Source organism: Zychaea mexicana, assembly GCF_025766255.1.
Source record: "Zychaea mexicana strain RSA 1403 chromosome Unknown BDB00scaffold_25, whole genome shotgun sequence".
NCBI lineage: Eukaryota > Fungi > Mucoromycota > Mucoromycetes > Mucorales > Lichtheimiaceae > Zychaea > Zychaea mexicana.
This window is the reverse complement of record NW_026516688.1, coordinates 172,350-190,915: the sequence shown is the minus strand read 5'-3', so window position 1 is coordinate 190,915 and position 18,566 is coordinate 172,350. Positions and strand designations below refer to the sequence as shown.

The 18,566-nt window shown below is 41.5% G+C and overlaps 6 protein-coding genes across 6 annotated transcripts; 1 reads left to right on the top strand and 5 right to left on the bottom strand.

Annotated features, from left to right (window-relative positions):
- Nucleotides 1-174: 174 nt before the first annotated feature.
- Nucleotides 175-566, top strand: BDB00DRAFT_761419 (AP complex, mu/sigma subunit; the record flags this gene model as incomplete). Its single annotated transcript, XM_053119264.1, has 3 exons — nt 175-331; nt 379-400; nt 518-566. Coding segments are annotated over 3 exons (228 nt in total), but the record flags the coding sequence as incomplete, so codon positions are not given.
- A 1,127-nt stretch (nt 567-1,693) lies between these two features.
- BDB00DRAFT_289486 (clathrin adaptor complex small chain-domain-containing protein) lies at nt 1,694-2,758 on the bottom strand. The gene is made up of 3 exons (XM_053116804.1): nt 2,453-2,758; nt 2,337-2,372; nt 1,694-2,245 (listed from the first exon to the last, which is right to left on the bottom strand). Exons 1-3 carry the CDS (start codon nt 2,540-2,542, stop codon nt 2,135-2,137), a joined length of 237 nt encoding a protein of 78 aa, XP_052981047.1. The 5' UTR covers nt 2,543-2,758; the 3' UTR covers nt 1,694-2,134.
- Nucleotides 2,759-6,226: 3,468 nt separating this feature from the next.
- On the bottom strand, nt 6,227-7,053 carry BDB00DRAFT_817023 (uncharacterized protein; the record flags this gene model as incomplete). The annotated part of the gene is made up of 5 exons (XM_053123035.1): nt 6,227-6,411; nt 6,495-6,496; nt 6,521-6,578; nt 6,687-6,859; nt 6,971-7,053. Coding segments are annotated over 4 exons (252 nt in total), but the record flags the coding sequence as incomplete, so codon positions are not given.
- On the bottom strand, nt 6,261-7,624 carry BDB00DRAFT_902023 (XFP C-terminal domain-containing protein). The gene is made up of 5 exons (XM_053128556.1): nt 7,507-7,624; nt 7,301-7,442; nt 6,687-7,251; nt 6,518-6,578; nt 6,261-6,410 (listed from the first exon to the last, which is right to left on the bottom strand). The coding sequence occupies exons 2-3, from the start codon at nt 7,405-7,407 to the stop codon at nt 6,744-6,746; spliced, it is 615 nt and encodes a 204-aa protein (XP_052981045.1). The 5' UTR covers nt 7,408-7,442; nt 7,507-7,624; the 3' UTR covers nt 6,261-6,410; nt 6,518-6,578; nt 6,687-6,743.
- Nucleotides 7,625-14,109: 6,485 nt separating this feature from the next.
- On the bottom strand, nt 14,110-15,238 carry BDB00DRAFT_817002 (AP-1 complex subunit sigma-1). The gene is made up of 6 exons (XM_053123034.1): nt 15,162-15,238; nt 14,881-15,037; nt 14,758-14,779; nt 14,534-14,642; nt 14,418-14,453; nt 14,110-14,325 (listed from the first exon to the last, which is right to left on the bottom strand). Exons 1-6 carry the CDS (start codon nt 15,165-15,167, stop codon nt 14,194-14,196), a joined length of 462 nt encoding a protein of 153 aa, XP_052981044.1. The 5' UTR covers nt 15,168-15,238; the 3' UTR covers nt 14,110-14,193.
- An 819-nt stretch (nt 15,239-16,057) lies between these two features.
- Nucleotides 16,058-17,808, bottom strand: BDB00DRAFT_817000 (4-dihydromethyltrisporate dehydrogenase). Its single transcript, XM_053123033.1, has 5 exons — nt 17,538-17,808; nt 17,333-17,443; nt 17,009-17,242; nt 16,522-16,875; nt 16,058-16,388 (listed from the first exon to the last, which is right to left on the bottom strand). Exons 1-5 carry the CDS (start codon nt 17,761-17,763, stop codon nt 16,348-16,350), a joined length of 966 nt encoding a protein of 321 aa, XP_052981043.1. The 5' UTR covers nt 17,764-17,808; the 3' UTR covers nt 16,058-16,347.
- Nucleotides 17,809-18,566: the final 758 nt, after the last annotated feature.

The window sequence follows — 18,566 nt, the reverse complement described above, 5'->3', positions numbered from 1 at the left end:
AGTATGGGATTCCCATTTTCGGTTGTTGTGTTGTGGCTGTAAGTGACGGATCCTGATTCAGCTCGAGTATGTAGTCGAGTGGGAGAAAAGCAAAAGTACGCTTAGCTTTCTTTAGTGTATATGATTATGCTAATGCTGTGGTGTAAATAGAAGTGTGGTTGTACACGTGTATAGATAAATTGGTTACTCTTGGTGAGCCGACAAGGCAAAGTTCGATTGACGAAATGGTTCGTCACCATCCCGCCCAAAGAAAGAGCGAAAGTCGTTAAAGATGCCACACAAATGGTACTGGCAAGACGAGTAAAAATGTGTAACTTCTTGGTATATAAAGGTACATTTGGAACTTAAACATCTTTACATCTTTTTCTAATTTTTTAGACCAAAAGATCGTTTATCGAAGGTAATAGTCGCAATACATGTTTTGGAACGTCGCATACGTATAGGCCTAGCTTAGTGGCGAGTGAGAAAAAAACAGAGTACGAAAGCAAAAGCCTCACATATTGATAGTGCTACATAGATACTCAAGTTTGTTCTTTGTTGGTGGTATCAATTTGTTTAACGAGTAGTACCATGCGACCTTTATCATTATCGTCGCCGGGAAGAAATCATTGGTGCCTCCCTCCCAATTTCATTCCATCACAAAAACCATCACAAAGCGACTACGCACTGACTAGCAAGACACCACTGAATGGACACCCATCTTTCAATTGAGGCGGATATTATTACCTCTAATTACTCAAATTCATACCAATCTTCGTCTGCTTCTTTCATGTCTCACCATATCCACTGTACTTTCTCATCTTCTTCAACTAAACCGCAGCTTCATCTACACTACCAATTACTGTAGTATTATTATAAAAAAACTATCAACCAAAGGACTGCCTTGCTTTTGGGTCTTCTATTAGAATTCTCAGAGGCGCGTAAACAGGAACGCAAAATCATTGGCGCAAATTGTTTCCATGCGCAAATAATTTGGAATAAATATGTATACGACGAAGTCATGCCATACATGGAGATAGAAACAACAGATTGTGGCTGTCTTGTTTCTCGGTAGCGCTGTTGGTGATGATGATGATGATGATGATGATGATGACGGTTTGGGAGTCGAGACATTTCTACTTTCTGCGTGATCACGTTATCTTGTGTGTGTAAACAGACAGATATAAATAAAACGGTAACACGACATAGGAGAGCGTATACTACACAACACGAAAACAGTGCTATCTCCCGTATCATAATAGGGGCTTTATCCCTTTCTCTGTTTGCGTTTGTGAGCTAACAAAGTCCATGTTGATCTCTGCTCATGCGATCCCTGATTTCGGATACGGGTATGCACCTTTCTTAGCTTCCCTTGGTCAATCTACATTTTGACTTAATCGATAAGGGCATTTTTATCATTATTGTATAATCTCCATAGGGTTATATTTCTGTCGATATCGATAATTATGGAATTTTCTTTCCAATTGTAGCCGGGTCGTGGTGGTGGCGGCGGGGAAAGATTGCTGGTAGAATAAAACAAGGCCGGGCAATTACTATATATCGATTATGCAAAGTAAAGGTCCAACCCCCACCTCACAGAAACAGACTAATGCACAAAACGAGAATTTGCTCGTTTGCCATCAATATATACACGCGCACGCATATACACTATCTCAAGTACCTGTTGCTGCTAAACCAAAATGAAAGAGTAAGAGTAGGAAGAATCTACGCACCATAAACACGACTTAGTTCCACCCCTGCTTCATTCCAGACCAACTTGTCACTATGATTTTATTCTATTCCATCGCTTATTATGCATTTCTGCTCCCCCCAAATCCATCATCGTACATTCTATTTAGCTATATTTGTCTCCCCTGGCTTTCTCTACGGACGTGTGTAGAATAAGGCTATGTCTTAGGACATGAACAACATCTATCATGATGAACGATGTCATGTATCTAGTATGGATCATCACCACCAGATAAGGAACACAGAACCAAAAAAGAAGGATCCAGCTTTCAACATCACGCACAATATAAGATTATACAATATAGTACACTAAAATGACTCGCGGTTTATTTCCTTCTGGTATAGCGCTGTTCTCCATGTATCTGTTTCCCCCCCAGGTTGGAGCTTTATCCCGACTTTTGTTCATTCACCTCTTGTTCCTCAAACTAATCTTGTTGAGTGATGACGCGAAGGACTGATTTTTGCTGGATTCTTGAAGTTCGCCGGTGATCAGTAATTCATCCAAAAAGAAATATGCCTTAAATCGAGCACGTTAGTTTCTTTTTTTTAGCAAGAATCGACTTCATGTTCTGTCAATACTCCTTTGCCCTTTTTCTTTATAAACTTACCTTTTGAAAGTTAAAGGTCAAATCCAACTCGCATACCTGATAAGAAAAAGAAAGGATGCATGAATTTCATAGCAATGGCATTAATATCAAGTAACCGTGGTAAACTGTCTGCTTACGTTGCCAAAGTAGCGATCCAAGATCTCGACATATCGATGTATAATTTCCAGTGTAATAAGTTCGTTGTCATCTTGAGGGGGTTTTTCCATGATTCTTTTACCCACGCAAGCAAGATTCAAAAGTGGCAAAATCTTCGTCACCAAGGTTTTGTTGTTGTCGGAAAATCGAGATATTCTGTTCTTCTGACTCTCGTAACAAAAAAACTCTTGGGAATATCAACATTCATTAATGAGACAAAGCAACTTGACGTATTATCTGTGGCGAATACGGAAAAAAGGGAAACCCATTGTACCTATCTCGAGTCGATCGCTCACGGATAGCAGCATTACAAAGCTTAACACCGTCGTCATTTGCTGGTGATTGTGGAGACGTAAACTATCAAAGTGGAAGTTATCGAGCGGTGGATTGGATTCACTTTATGCTTTACCTTGTTTCGATGATCGTTTTGGAGCTCTAAAGTGTAAGTAATACAAAGCAAGCGCTAGTCAACCTAGTCAGTACGTTTCAGCAAAGAGATTGTTGCAGAAGATATTCAAGAGCTCAAGAAGGCAATGAAGCAGTGAAGCAGATTGGTGCAACAGCAAGTCAGGCTTTCTAATGTTTCACCTACCGTTTTTACCATCAACTTTCACTACCTGACACACTCGCACAAGATCATCGAACGAAGTGGACCATTACCGTACACTGCAGTATTTGCCATGGAGCGCACAAGTGGGGCAATCAAAAAAAGAATGCATTAATGCAGCAAAAATTGCTGGAAACATGCTTGTGGAACTGGCAGCAATTAGGACACGCCAATGCAGGTACAGTGTGATACGGTATGCTGATAATTGATCGTTCGTGGAGACAGGCAAGTTCTATTCGAGCGAACTTATGCATTGATCAAGCCAAGATACAAATGCCGTATATGAACTCTGCCATATCTGTTGACAGTGCCCACCTGGCAATAACAAAATATCTCAACAATCGCACAAGCATGGATGATGGTTGTTGCGTCATACATTAATGTTATGGTAGAGGCGGTAATCTGTAAGCAAAGCGTACATCAATTCAGGGCTTGCCTCAAAAGAGCCATTTTGCGAACGACCTTCTGATGAATGGCTTCTTTCAAAGAATTCGTACCACGGAAGCATCGATACATGGTCATACCACCACTGTCCTTGCCAATATCATAGTAAGAGGAGAACTTTAGAGGATCAGACATTTGACCTTCATGGATTTCCTTTAAGACGTTTTTCGACTGCCCCCAAGTATCTTTGTCGAATAATGACCGACCCGTTCTTGCGCACTTCTTGGGCCGTATCTGTCAAAAAGTCCTCGGATTAATGGGTAAACTATTTCTGGGGGGGGACATTACTTGTTACGATACTATGAATGCATGTTAATTCTAGCCTGGGATCGTCATACATCGACAACAAAACCGTACGCTTAACAAGTCGAAAGATCCAGCTTGGATTCTTCGAAAGAGTTTGGCTCCCTGACGATCCTCGTCTCATCAGAACAGCCTCGACTCGCTCTTTGTCGTGTTCATTAAGGAATTACAAATAGGGCATCGTGCAGCTTCCTCGAAAACGTATTCGCAAGTCCATGGCGTCGAGGTACCTTGATCATATCCATCAGTGCAATACGTCTTCTAATATCCTTATCGTATGACGTTGTTGCACTTTGGATGTTTCGTGGTCTTCTTGAACACATATCGCTCTCTATCCTCAGCAAAGCTGCTTTCATCTTCATATATTAATAAGGCTACAGCTTTTTGGAGATAACTTCCTCAATCGTTACTTACTTTCGCTGATGCTATCAATGTCCGTGTCTTTTTCTTAACTATTCGATTTGTGACGCATAAATTGTGCTTTCGACCTCATGATTAATTAATAAAGAGAATTAATTCTATCCTGTATACCTTCACCATTATCATTTAATGTATACAAACAAATCAGAATTGTCGTTGATAGTTTCAGCTGCTTTACTTGTTCACAAGTCACATAATCTGAATACAGTGTCGAATGGCAAAGAGGCAAACATGCTAAGTGCCTTTCCTTGTGCCTCTAAAGCATATACGATAAGCTCGTTGCTTTCCACATTGTATCCGATCTCAAGTTCTCTCTTTTCTTTTTTACTTGCTGTTCGAACAATATATAATATAAGCTTCGTCTCATTTTTGGTAATATCATTTTGAACAACTCCAGCTATACTACTCGAGCCCGAATTTACCCCTACTGTTGCCTGTTTCCGCAGCAAAATTCACATTGCACACTTCTTGTCGTTGCCGAATTAGTGCTATAATAATTAAGCACCAGTAAAATATCCAGCCATTTTGCAGTTGCTCTTCAATATACACCGGTAGCACAGTTGACTGTACATTACGTCACACTCAGCTTAAGATATGGTCTCTTTTGATATAAAGTATGATCTGCTCAGCTTTTACTATCTCTCTTACTTGACTCTTTTTCATGTCCCTTCTGTCTAGTAAATAAATGTCCAAACGTCCGGTATGAGATGAGAGAGATACTATATACTGGCTACTAAGGAGCCAAAAGGGCATCCATTATCCTGATCATTGAATGTCTTGGTTACCAAGCTTCCAGTGACAGGCCAAGTTACTGTACAGCACACGTATCCAATGCAAACGACCCAGTTTAACTCAACGAGACCATATATCCAAAGTGGTTGCGCGTCTTATTCACCAAGACTTTACGGTAGTGCATAACAAATACTAGATGACAGTAGAGTTTTAGGGATAGTACTCTTTTCTACAGATGATAGTAATAGAGATTTTTTAGAAAGCTTCTATCTCATATTTTCTTCAAATACCTTGTTCGATGAGGATCTTTTCTACCCTCATTCGCTTTCGTCCCACATAGTATTCATTTTATGCGATAATCGTCCTAAGTTTTTTAATATACATACTCTTTTCTCAGTACAAACATAATCGTCCTTACTGTACAATAATGTTTAAAGCTCAAGTATCATCCATTTACGTTGCATACAGGATGTTTTGTATGTTCCCTATGATATTAGTTTCCCAATAGAAAAACTTTGGCAAAAGACTATCGGTCGCTTCTAAAAGATGGAAATTGTTGGTAGGATTTTGCAGCGTGCGTAGCAATCCTCTAACAAAAATAAAAGGATTACGACAAAGATATAGAACTCGCTTGATTAATCTTTCCAGTAGTAGTGGGCACAGCTGTATTAATTATAGACAAGCCTCGATGACTTGGAATGTTATCCATGAAGTTTTAGATGCTGTAAAGGTAGCTGTTTCTGTTGCTGCTGCCATGGAAAAAGGAAATATTACATACCACTGATGTTGCGTTTGTTTCAATTTCTGGTACAGCAAATACGATAGCATCGTTTGTAGCAACAATGACGTACACAGCGGGGATATACAATTCTCTTCGCACGGTCATCCACAAAATTTGCATGTATGCATATGCAAGGCGTGCCAGCGACAAAGTTTCAATTGATTGAACTTAGTTCATTGTGGCACGGTGGCACACACACAGATATCGCCACTGCATCGCATTAAATCCTTTAATGTTCTATCCCACAATGCCGTCAATTTCCGCTGTAACCCAGGCGAAAATCCTTCTGGCAGTTACCGCTCGCTCGGTGAGCATTAGCACAGATTACATACATTATATCGCCAGAATCGACCTCTTAAATAATTATATATTCATCCCATCAAAATTGACAACTTTAGTTTATGCTGATCTCGAACGTAGAATACCAGTCCGTAGCTAAACTCGCTGCTATTGTTCCTTCTTCACAAAATTTAGAAACGAGGTTTTTGAGATAACTCTTCCGGATCTGTCCCGTATTCTTCGTTGTACTTTTTATGCTGACAGATCGCATGCTGGTAATTCGAAATCAATGTACGGGCCTTGATGTTGACCGTAGGATAGTTGGGCAGAAGTTTGTGTAATGCGTCAATAGCAAGATCATATCTTGAGCATCCTGTTTTGCGTGGAAAACGCCAGAAACATAGCAAAGTTTTAATAAGCTTATAAAGATCTTTTCGTACTATCACGGAGCAGCAGTAGCAACTCTGTGACAAATCTTACCGTTCGCCGTAAGCATTCGGAAAGGAGTATTAGTGGTGGTTCCCTCCTCGTTGTATCCATGCTATCGATAGACATTATCCATAAGTAAAAACCATTGTCACACACAGTTTTTGTGTTTCTGTACATATTGTAGTATAACATTCAACCCTAAAAGAATATGTATACGTACCACAGACACGCGTCTGCCACTGACACGATCATAAGCAAGTCTCTGAAGGGCCGAAGGTTATCCATGAAAATTGAAAAATGATGGGTTGTCCGGTGTGAAAATAGCCTCGAATTCGTCTTGGGACAATTTATGCGAATGGGTCTGACCAAGCACCATCAAAACCGTGACATTGACTAGACGCACACGTAGATCGGGGCAATCTTTATTGGGTGAAGCTGCAGCTGCTACGGCCTCGAATGCTGTTTCGACGCCACACCCGGCAATCACAACGTCCGGTTTTTTACCTCCATCTGTGCTGTATTCGGACCATACGGATACACCGACTCGACAGTGTTCGGAGGCTTTTTCGGCCGAAGTGATCCAAAGCGGGGTTGGGTTCTTGGCGCTAATAACAAGATTGGTACAGTTGGTAGACCTTGAGCAGTGGTCGATCGTTGAAACCATGCAGTAGGCGTCAGGTGGGAGATAGATGCGCATCATATTTGATTTCAAATTTATCAGGTTATTCCAAAAGGCTGGATTTTCTTGACCGAGCCCATTATGCTCTTGTCGCCATAACGTGCTGCTTTACAAGATTCAAAGCGAGCATGTGAGCTTTGTTTCTTCCTTCTCACCTTGATACGCAAGTAAAAAAAATCGCCTTCTTTACCTCGATGCAATTCATGGATGGCACTGGTCTTCGCCATACCGTTTTTTGCCCCAGTCTCAAAAAACTTGGCATACTGGATCAGCATAGTCGTCATGATACCAAGGAACCTTTTATGTTTGATTGAAAATGAGCATAGTCTCTCTATTAATAAAAAGTACGAATAGTACTTACGCTTCGTAACCTGGGAATAAACCAGTTCTTAATGTATAGCCTTGCAGGAGACCTTGACAAGTGTGCTCTAAAGTACCTCGATGATCCGACCGCCTTTGATGAAGAGATCCTTATCCCACTACAAAGTAGATAGATGTATCAGCTTATCATGAAGGCTACAGAGAGCTTTACGTGTATATTTACTTTGTTCGAGTTCTTTTGGTGCCGAGAAATCCATATCATCACCAGCCTCACGCAATTCATCCAATTCTTCTTCAGTAAACACTCGTAACCAGTTACTATCGCCAAGATCGACAATAAGAGATTGAGAAGGACTGAGAAACGGCAAAGTTAGCTGGTAAACTCAAACTACAAACCCAAGCCAAGCTATCTATAATAGAGATTTTTACGTACTGGTAGAATTCACAACTCAAAGCGAAATCCATGACTTTCTCTTCTACGGAAAGTGGTTCGATGTTTTGGTCTCTTGCTCTTTCTCTTGTCGCATTTAAAATCCAAAAGTCGTTTTGATGTTTTCTTTTGAATGCTGCAAATCCGTGTTGCAGGTTGGCTTTGTCGCCTGGGCTAATTTCTGTTTTCAAGGAAGGCAATGAGTTTGACGACGACGGCAGCGAGGACGATGCTGGGGTTGGTGATGTTAATGCGTTTGCTTCTTGTTCCGGTCGTGTATTCGTGTTTTGGTTGGATGATATAGCATTATGCGTGTCTTTTAGTTGCCGTTCAATGGTTTTCCACGATACTTTGGCTTTATCCTAGAAGATATAAATATATTAGTACATGCTTTATCTGCATATTGTTGTATAAAAAGAAAGTTCAAACGCAAATGCATAAAAAGTTGTTGGCACTTGCCACTGTATTTCCAAGTGATTCAGCCGCTCTACTGATGTTTTGGATCCAACTTGCTTTCACAGATTTAACGTCCACCACGCGACAGTCAGAATCAATGTCATTTCGAAAGTTGTCCACGATTTTCTAGAGGTTGACACAATGTACTCCTTTTTCGTTTGTCTCTACCAGGAAACACGTGATAGCTATTCCAAAGAACATTCATTAGTTCATGCGCTTGTAACGTCGATACAATTTTCTTATCTATTTATAATCGCAATCACGGTTACTACCTTCTATTACAGGGTCTCAGTTGCCTTGGGTACAATGCTACGTGAAAAGAACAAAGCAAAGAATCGGGTAATTCAAAAGCAGTACTTGATATGGTAATCCATATTGCTGCGCGCGCCAGCCATCATCATTGGAAAGCCTGTAGCGCCAGTCGTGTATCATTATGGGTCCATGGTATTGAGCGTATCAATCATCAAATATTGTTGTCCGCCTCAATCGTGGATCATTGGATAGCCTATAGCGTGCGTTATTGAATAATCTGTAGTGTTGCGTGTGCCAGCTGTGATTCATCGAATCCATAGTGTTGCAAGTGCCATTCGTGGACTTATTTCTCCACTTGTGGGGTCTCCACCTCTGGAAAAGTATAGCCTATACATAGTAATAAAAGCGAGTACCAGCAATTAACATCTTTATGGAACATTGCGTGCGTATATGCGTGTTAAAGGAGAAAAAAACAATTATTGCGCATCCAAGATCTGGGTTATCCCACGAGACGTAGTCATGAGGCCATCGAATGCGCTTTAAAGGTTGGAACTGTGCACCCAAGATCTGGCTTTATCCCACGAGGCGTAGTCATGGGAGCTTCTGATGTCATAGTTCCTCGCAGCATCTAAGATCTGGGTTATCCCACGAGACGTAGTCATGAGGCCATCAGATGCCACTAATAAAAAAAAGAAAGAGGAAAAGGTGTTGGGAAAAAAACCATTTGGTTGCTACGTATCTTTTGAATTGCCATGGCGGATTAATGAGACAATAAAAAGGATCTTTGGTTGTTGCTTTTTTCCTCCCTGCTGCTGCTATTGAATCCCCAATTTTTGTCAAACTCAACCGGGGTGAAACAAGGTGATGCGCATGGTGACAGGAAAATGGGAATAAACTTATTACGGATACTACGTACTTGCTCGAGTCCAGCAAATCATGAGAGAGATGTATAATATGGAGTTATGTAACAAAGTGTTTAGCTGGGGCTGGGGTAATGTTACGGAATAGTGCACAAGTACCCCATGAACAGATAGAAAGATAGCATCACACGGTTTTTCCAACTACATATATCATACGCTTGTAGACGTCATATGAATGACGCAATCCACCTCGATTGCCTCTTTCTCAGACCTCTATACCTTTATACCATCTATAGTCCTTGAATATGAAAAATTCTCCACGCCATTTAATCGAATCAATCTCCCACCCACTAGTTTTATGGACAAGGTAATCTTGATCCTTAATGTAGGATAAACTATTTGTCACTGGTTCTCGCAGTGGAAAGCTAATGTCTTTACACTATTTTTTCAAAGTGTTTGCGACTTGTACGTACAACCACATGGGCTTTTCAAGGACCATGATTGACGCACACACACACACGCACACCAATATGGGCTATAATGTTCACGACTGGCATACACAGCACTATGGGCTATTCAGTGTTCACGGTCGGTACACACGACGCTATGCGCTAATCAATTCTTTGCAACTTGTACACACAGCAGTACGGACTAATTAACGATTCACGACTGGTATACAAACAATGCAGGCTATTTAAGATCTACGAATGGCACATGCAGCAATATGATATATCCCACGATTCGCGGTCAATACACAGAACACTACAATTATTCACGAATGGCACTTGCAACACTATGGATTCGATGAATCACAGCTGGCACACGCAACACTACAGATTATTCAATAACGCACGCTATAGGCTATCCAATGATCCACGATTGAGGCGGACAACAATATTTGATGATTGATACGCTCAATACCATGGACCCATAATGATACACGACTGGCGCTACAGGCTTTCCAATGATGATGGCTGGCGCGCGCAGCAATATGGATTACCATATCAAGTACTGCTTTTGAATTACCCGATTCTTTGCTTTGTTCTTTTCACGTAGCATTGTACCCAAGGCAACTGAGACCCTGTAATAGAAGGTAGTAACCGTGATTGCGATTATAAATAGATAAGAAAATTGTATCGACGTTACAAGCGCATGAACTAATGAATGTTCTTTGGAATAGCTATCACGTGTTTCCTGGTAGAGACAAACGAAAAAGGAGTACATTGTGTCAACCTCTAGAAAATCGTGGACAACTTTCGAAATGACATTGATTCTGACTGTCGCGTGGTGGACGTTAAATCTGTGAAAGCAAGTTGGATCCAAAACATCAGTAGAGCGGCCGAATCACTTGGACTTACTGTGGCAAGTGCCAACAACTTTTCATGCCTTTGCGTTTGAACTTTCTTTTTACAAAACAATATGCAGATAAAGCATGTACTAATTTATTTATATCTTCTAGGATAAAGCCAAAGAATCGTGGAAAACCATTGAACGACAACTAAAAGACACGCTTAATGCTATATCATCCAACAAAACACGAATACACGACCAGAACAAGAAGCAAACGCATTAGCATCACCAACACCAGCATCGTCCTCGTCGCCGGCGTCATCAAACTCATTGTCTTAAAACTTACAGCACCTGGTATTCCCATGTGGTTCCCCGCCATTGTGCTGAACAGGCCAAACAGGGCTTGACTGTGGAGATCGGGCGGGATCCGGTTCTTTCCTGTTGTGTGGCCGTAAGTTAGCTGACAAAGCCAACCTACAACATGGATTTGCAGCATTCAAAAGAAAGCATCAAGACGACTTTTGGATCTTGAATGCGACAAGAGAAAGAGGAAGAGAGCAATACATCCAACCACTTTCCGTAGAAATTCTACCAGTATGTAAAAATCTCTATTATAGATCGTTTGGCTAGGGTTTGTAGTTTCGAGTTTATCAGCTAACTTTGCCATCTCTCGGTCCTTCTCAATCTCTTATTGTCGATCTAGGCGATAGTAGCTGGTTACGAGTGCTTACCGAAGAAGAATTGGATGAATTGCGTGAGGCTGGTGATGCTTCAGATTTCTCGGCACCAAAAGAACTCGGAAGAAATCCTGAAATTGGTACGTATGAACAAGCAAACGAATAAACAACGTATACGTGGATAACCCATTAGAAAACCAAATGACTCCATATCCCATAGAAGGATAGCACCGAGCTATTCAATTGCGCAAGAAGCATCCCAATCGTCGATCCATCCAAAGAAACACTCAAAGTGTGGCTATCTATTGAACTTCAAAACATTGCCCAATTGTTTCTCTCAGTACATTGTAGCAATAAAGGCTACTCCAGTATGTATAATACCCCGTCAACATCAAGTCGCCTGCTTGTGATCAAACGTTTCAACGCCAGTAATCACTCTGAAAACCGGCTCATTCGATATTGGTACCATGATGGAAACAGACCAACTGTATCTAGTGTTTGGATTTCTTTCTTCTGTTGCTCGAGTTTCTGACATTGTGGTAAACGGGTAAGCTGATCGCAAATATATAGATAAAAGAAAGGTAACATGATAAGCTCACTGGTACTCTGTTTTTTAATAAAATTCAATAGTACCGAAGGATCGAGTGAAGCAAATGCAGATGCCTTAAACAACGGTCGTCAGCTATCATCTGTAAAACCAAGACGTGGTGATTTTATCTTTAAATCGCGCAAGTTGGAACTTGGTTGTACAAAAACCACTACTTGTTGGTCGACATTGCACAGATCAGAAGAAAGAAGGTCCAGCCTTCGATTAATGGTGATCCTTCCGCAGGTTCACCTACGGAAACCTTGCTACAGAAATTGGTGCTGCGATGCATCAGACGAAAGAAATGCGAGATAGTTTTCTCCTTTACTATTGCACAAGTGCCATATCGTCGGTTACAGTATTTTAGGTTTGTATTCTGTTTATCAGTAAGGGTTTACAGATTAATAATCATTATTAATACGTTCATTTGGGTGGCTCTGTCTCATTAATGGATGTTGACATCCCCAAGGGTTTCGTTACCAGAGTCAGGAGAACAGAACAGCTCGATTTTCCAGAAAATAACAAAACCTTGATAACGAGAATTCTGCCACTCTTGAATCTTGCTTGCGTGGGTAAAAAGATAATGGAAAAAACTCTTGATATCACTAGTAGTACCATGCGACCTCTATCATTATCGTCGCCGGGAAAAAATCATTGGTGCCTCCCTCCCAATTTCGTTCCATCACACAAAAATATGTATGTAATAACAATTGTCTTTATACTTACAATATTTTTAATAAAATAAATATACACCGAAAACCATCACAAAAACGACAACGCACTGACCAGCGAGACACCACTGAATGGACACCCATCTTTCAATTGACGCGGATATTATTACCTCTATTCACTCCAGTTTATAGCAATCTTCGTCTGCTTCTTTCATGTCAATAAATTCACTGTACTTTCTCATCTTCTCCAACTAAACAGCAGCTTCATCTATACTACCCATTACTGTATTACTATAAACAAACTATCAACCAAAAGATTACCTTCCTTTTGGATTCTTCTATAAATGAACATGTATACGACGAAGCCATGTCATACATAGAGATAGAAAGAACAGGTTGTGGCTATCTTGTTTCTCGGTAGTGATGCTGTTGGTGATGATAATGACGGATTGAGTCGAGGCATTTCTACTTTCTGCGTGATCACGTTATCTTGTGGGTGTAAATAGACAGATCAATGGATAAAACGTAACGCGATAAAAGAGAGCGTATACTACACAACACAAAAACAGTGCTATCTCCCATATATCATAATGGAAGCTACATCCCTTTCTCTGTTTGCGTTTGTGAGCTAACAACATCCATGTTTATCTCTGCTCATGCGATCCTGATTTTGGATACGGGTATGCACCTTTCTTAGCTTCCCGTGCTTTACCTACATTTTAACTTATCGATAAGGGCATTTTTATCATTATTGTATAATTTTGATAGGGTTATATTTCTGTCGATATCGATAATTATGGAATTTTCTTTCCGATCGTAGCCGGGTGGTGGGTTGGGGTGGCGGCGGCGGCGAAAGATTGCTGGTAGAATAAAACAAGGCCGGGCAATTACTATGTATCGATTATGCAAAGTAAAGGTCCAACCCCCCACCTCACAGAAACAGACTAATGCGCAAAACGAGAATTTGCTCGTTTGCCATCAACATATACACGCACACGCATATACACTGTCTCAAGTACCTGTTGCTGCTAAACCAAAATGAAAGAGCAAGAGTAGGAAGAATCTACGCACCACAAACACGACCTAGTTCCACCCCTGCTTCATTCCAGACCAACTTGTCACTATGATTTTACTAATAGTTGTTACTATGTTTCTCATGCATAGTGCGGGTCACTTTCTATTCCATCACTTATTATGCATTTCCGCTCCCCCCAAATCCATCATCGTACATTCTATTTAGCTATATTTGTCTCTCCTGGCTTACTCTACGGACGTGTGTAGAATAAGGCTATGTCTTAGGACATAAACAACATCTATCATGATGAACGATGCCATGTACCTAGTATGAATCATCAGCACCAGATCAAGAAGACAGAACGATCCAACTTTCAACATCACGCACAATATAACATTATACAATATAGTACACTAAAATGATTCGCGGTTTATTTCCTTCTGGTATAGCGCTGTTCTCCATGTATCTGTTTTCCCCCCGGGTTGGGGCTTTATCCTGACTTTTGTTCATTCACCTCCTGTTCCTCAAACTGATCTTGTTGAGTGATGACGCGAAGGACTGATTTCTTGCTGGATTCTTGAAGTTCGCCGGCGATCAGTAATTCATCCAAAATGAAATATGCCTTAAATCGAGCACGTTAGTTTCTTTTTTTTTAGCAAGAATCGACTTTATGTTCTGTCAACACTCCTTTGCCTTTTTTCTTTATAAAGTTACCTTTTGAAAGTTAAAGATCAAATCCAACTCGCATACCTGATAAGAAAAAGAGAGGATGCATGAATTTCATAGCAGTGACACTAATATCAAGTAACCGTGGTAAACTGTCTGCTTACGTTGCCAAAATAGCGATCCAAGATCTCGACATATCGATGTATAATTTCCAGTGTAATAAGTTCGTTGTCATCTTGATTGATACCACCGACAAAGAACAAACTTGCGTATCTATGTAGCATCATCAATATCTGAGGCTTTTGCTTCTGTATTCTTTCTTTCTCACCCGCCACTAAGCTAGATCTATACATATGCGACGTTCCAAATCATGTACTGCGACTATTACCTTCGATAAACGATCTTTTGGTCTAAATATATGCGAAACACCCAAACCCGGGGAAAAGAATTAGAAAAAGATGTAAAGATGTTTAAGAGCATCTCTCTCTCTGTATAGAAGTTCTAAATGTACCTTTATATTCCAGAAAGTTACACATTTTTACTCGTCTTGCTAGTACCATTTGTGTGGCATCTTTAACAATTTTGGCTTTTTCTTTGGGTGGGATGGTGACGAACCATTTCGTCAATCGAACTTTGCCTTGCCGGCTCACCAAGAGTAACCAATTTATCTATACATATTTCAATTTACATCACAGCATTAGCATAATCATATACACAAGAAAAAACTAAGCACACTTTTGCTTTTCTCGCACTCGACTATACACTCGAACTGAATCCGGATCGGTCACTTACAGCCATTATGCTTTCTTCGACAATACACCACAGTGGTATAAATTAGTCTGGTTTCCCGCTCACGAACGAAGCTCTGCTTTTTTTGAAACTCAATGATTGAAAATGGGAATCCTCTACTATTTACCTTGTCTGATAATGCCTGTGCTCTATGCATAAGGCTTCCCAAATCGAGGCTATCGAGATATATATGATCATCTTGGATCATAATAAATTACTGTGACCCAGTATCATACACTTCAACGGAGATAGATTCAAAGTGCTTTCTCAAAGTCTGGTATGTTTGACGTTGTATTGATTGCTAGTCTTGGCGTACAGTTTCTGTAATAGCCATTTTCTATCTCTTTTAAAAAAGCTTTTATGATGCTTAATGGCTTTAGTCATTGTTTTCTCTTCAATATATAGAGTGATGCTGTACATCGGTTAAAGTATAAAGGACTAATTCTGGCGACTCGAAGAAATACATTTCTATTCATAAGCGCGTTTATCTGTGAAAAAGCTCACCCGCTTTATTATGTCATTGAGATACACATTCCGATAATATGTCTGATAATATGATGAACACCCAAGTCTTATTAGATTGACTTCATGGCCAACCTCGGACGTAGTATGTCCGAAACCGGCTGGGAGGACTATTGCCCAAGAGCCTACAATGTCGACGCTCGAAGACGCTTTGACTTGTCTTGCCGTCTTCGAACGTTCAACATATTTCAGAAAACATGAATGACGTGTTTCCAAACTGGTCGTTTCGGTGCACAGGAGGACCGAGCTCACCCCCTGTGTTTTCTCGTATGTATTACATGTAATCAGAAATAATGTCTGTGTCTGTCGAAAACTTGAGCAGGCAGCGACTTGATGCGCTGAATATTGTATTGACAAGCTCAGTAATGGTGAATAGACTGATATACATACAAACATTGCTGTACTACCGGTTCGTCATTTGGCGGAATTTTGTAATCTTAAAGGCTGCTGAGCGATAATACAACAGAATGACAGCGAAAGAACAAGGTTGACAGAGGATGAAAAGCGATAATTATTATATTTTTGGCAAAAAGTTTACAAACAAGGTGCCAGCCTTTTTCTTTACAAATATGGTACACATCTTATGCCATCATCCCACCCATGAGGGTTTTGTGTTGTGTGTTGACGGGAGTTGCGGAGAGGGAATATATATGAGGGAGGAAAATATTTAGCAGAAGAGAGGGAGACCAAAGCCATAGGAGAAGGGATCTATTCATGCAAACGTCATTCGATTAGCGTCTCATATAGTATAGCTACAGCCAGCCCCTAGGGCGAATTGACACAACCATCACCCATTCATCTATCTGACCCCATCCACTCTTTCACCACAAGGAAAACTTACCGTTGAAGCGGAGGCCGAGTTCGAGCTTGCCAATGGCAGCGACCTCATCCTTGGACAAGGAGAAGGAGAAGATGTCCAAGTTGGACTTGGTGCGCTCGACGTTCATGGACTTGGGAATGACAGCGACGTTGCGCTCAAGGGACCAGCGCAACAAGACCTGGGCAGTGGACTTGCCGTGCTTTTCGGCGATCTCCTTGATGACGGGGTGGCCAAGCAAGGGCTCAGCGGTCTTGCCATCGTCAGTAAGCTGGATGAACGAGGCAGGGCCGAACGAGGAGTAGGCAGTGACTTGGATACCCTGCTTCTGAACCCATTCGACAAGGCGGGTCTGCTGGAGGTAAGGGTGGAGCTCGACTGTAAATGGTCATGGATAGTTCTCGGATGTTAGTAAAAGAACTCCGCGGCAACGACAACCCAGAAACGTGGCGCCTTTTTGCTACACACAGATGCACACACACCCCGCACAACAACAACAAAGGTCACTTACCCTGCAAGACGGCGGGCTTAATGTTGGCATAGGTCAACAAGTCCAAGATGAGCTGGACGTTGAAGTTGGAGATACCAATGTTCTTGGCAGCACCGGATTCGGCGATCTTTTCCATCTCGCGCCACAAGTCCTGGATAGGCGAGCGCTCAAACTCGATATCATCAGACTTGCCAGGCTGGTACCAGCCAGGAGGGTATGCGGCCTCAATAGCGACGTGCTTAAGAGGAACAGGGACTACAGACCGTAAGGATATGCTAAGTATCTCTGATACTCATTCATATGTACGCACACCTTCTAACTTGGGGAGAAGAGATAGAAACTTACAGTGGATAAGGTACAAATCAACGTAGTCCAAACCGAGATCCTTGAGCTGCTTCTCAAAAGTGGGGCGGACGTTCTCCTTGGCGTGGAAAGTGTTCCAGATCTTGGTGACAACTGTTAAGATGATGATTGAAATAAGTAAACCGCATTGTTTATTACCGTCACCAGAGCGTCTCACTTATCAGCATAAGAAAGGGGGCAGACTTACCAAAGAGCTCCTCACGCTTGACGACACCTTCGTTGATGGCCTTGTTGATACCACGACCAACCTCGATTTCGTTACCATAGTCACCAGCACCGTCAATCAATCTGACACCGGCCTTGATGGCGTTGTAGATGGTGTCTTCAGCATCTTGGGGATCAACCTTCCAGCAGCCGAAACCGACAAGGGGCATCTTGTCGCCAGTGCGGTTCAAAACAAGGTGTTGGGACATTTTTGTGTGGTTGTGTAGAGTAAGAAGAGGGAAAAGGATAAAGAAAAGAAAAAGATGGCCCGAGTCTCGCTCGAAAACCACGTCTTTTATATTCCTTCCCAACCTCGTCCTGATCCTCTCTCTAGCTTGCCTTTTCTGCGGGGTGAGAACTAGATGAGGGCACGCGCGTCATACCCCATTGCCTTATTGCGGCTGGGCGGGAGATCTGGAAAAAGTAAAATGGTTGGCCGGAAAATTAAAGGATTGGACTGCTGGCATAAACAAGAGGTACCGCATAACTCCTTATGGAGTAAACTTCGTCCTTGGGGTTCTCCGCGCAATTCAGCTTATATACCGCCACACTTCCGCGCTAGATACTTTCTCCATTCCTCTGACCTATTGTATCTGAGCGCTTTTGGACTTTTCTCATATAGGTGAGGTTCTGCTATATTGCCCTCGATAAGCATCGTCCGTCCAGTTGGTCTTGTAACATCTGATGTCTCTCCTCTTCAGCTACAAAGATGAACTTGTTCCATATCCAATTTTGTTGAAATGGGTGTGGCTCGGGCATATTGCCCAATGGAGCAATTGACTTTAGCAGATTTACGGATTTTCACAGCAACAATATTACAGGCCATCATGTTCCATTTTCCCCACTCCCCGTGTTCTTCTTGGGGGGTGGAAAAGGACACGCGACCATCCATTTATGATCCGCAGACACCGAAAAAGAAACAAGCCGACGACGTCTGTTTGTGTTTTTTGTATTTTGCAATTGTTTATGCATTTGCTAGAGAAATTGGGTAAGCAGTCCGTGCACGACTTTC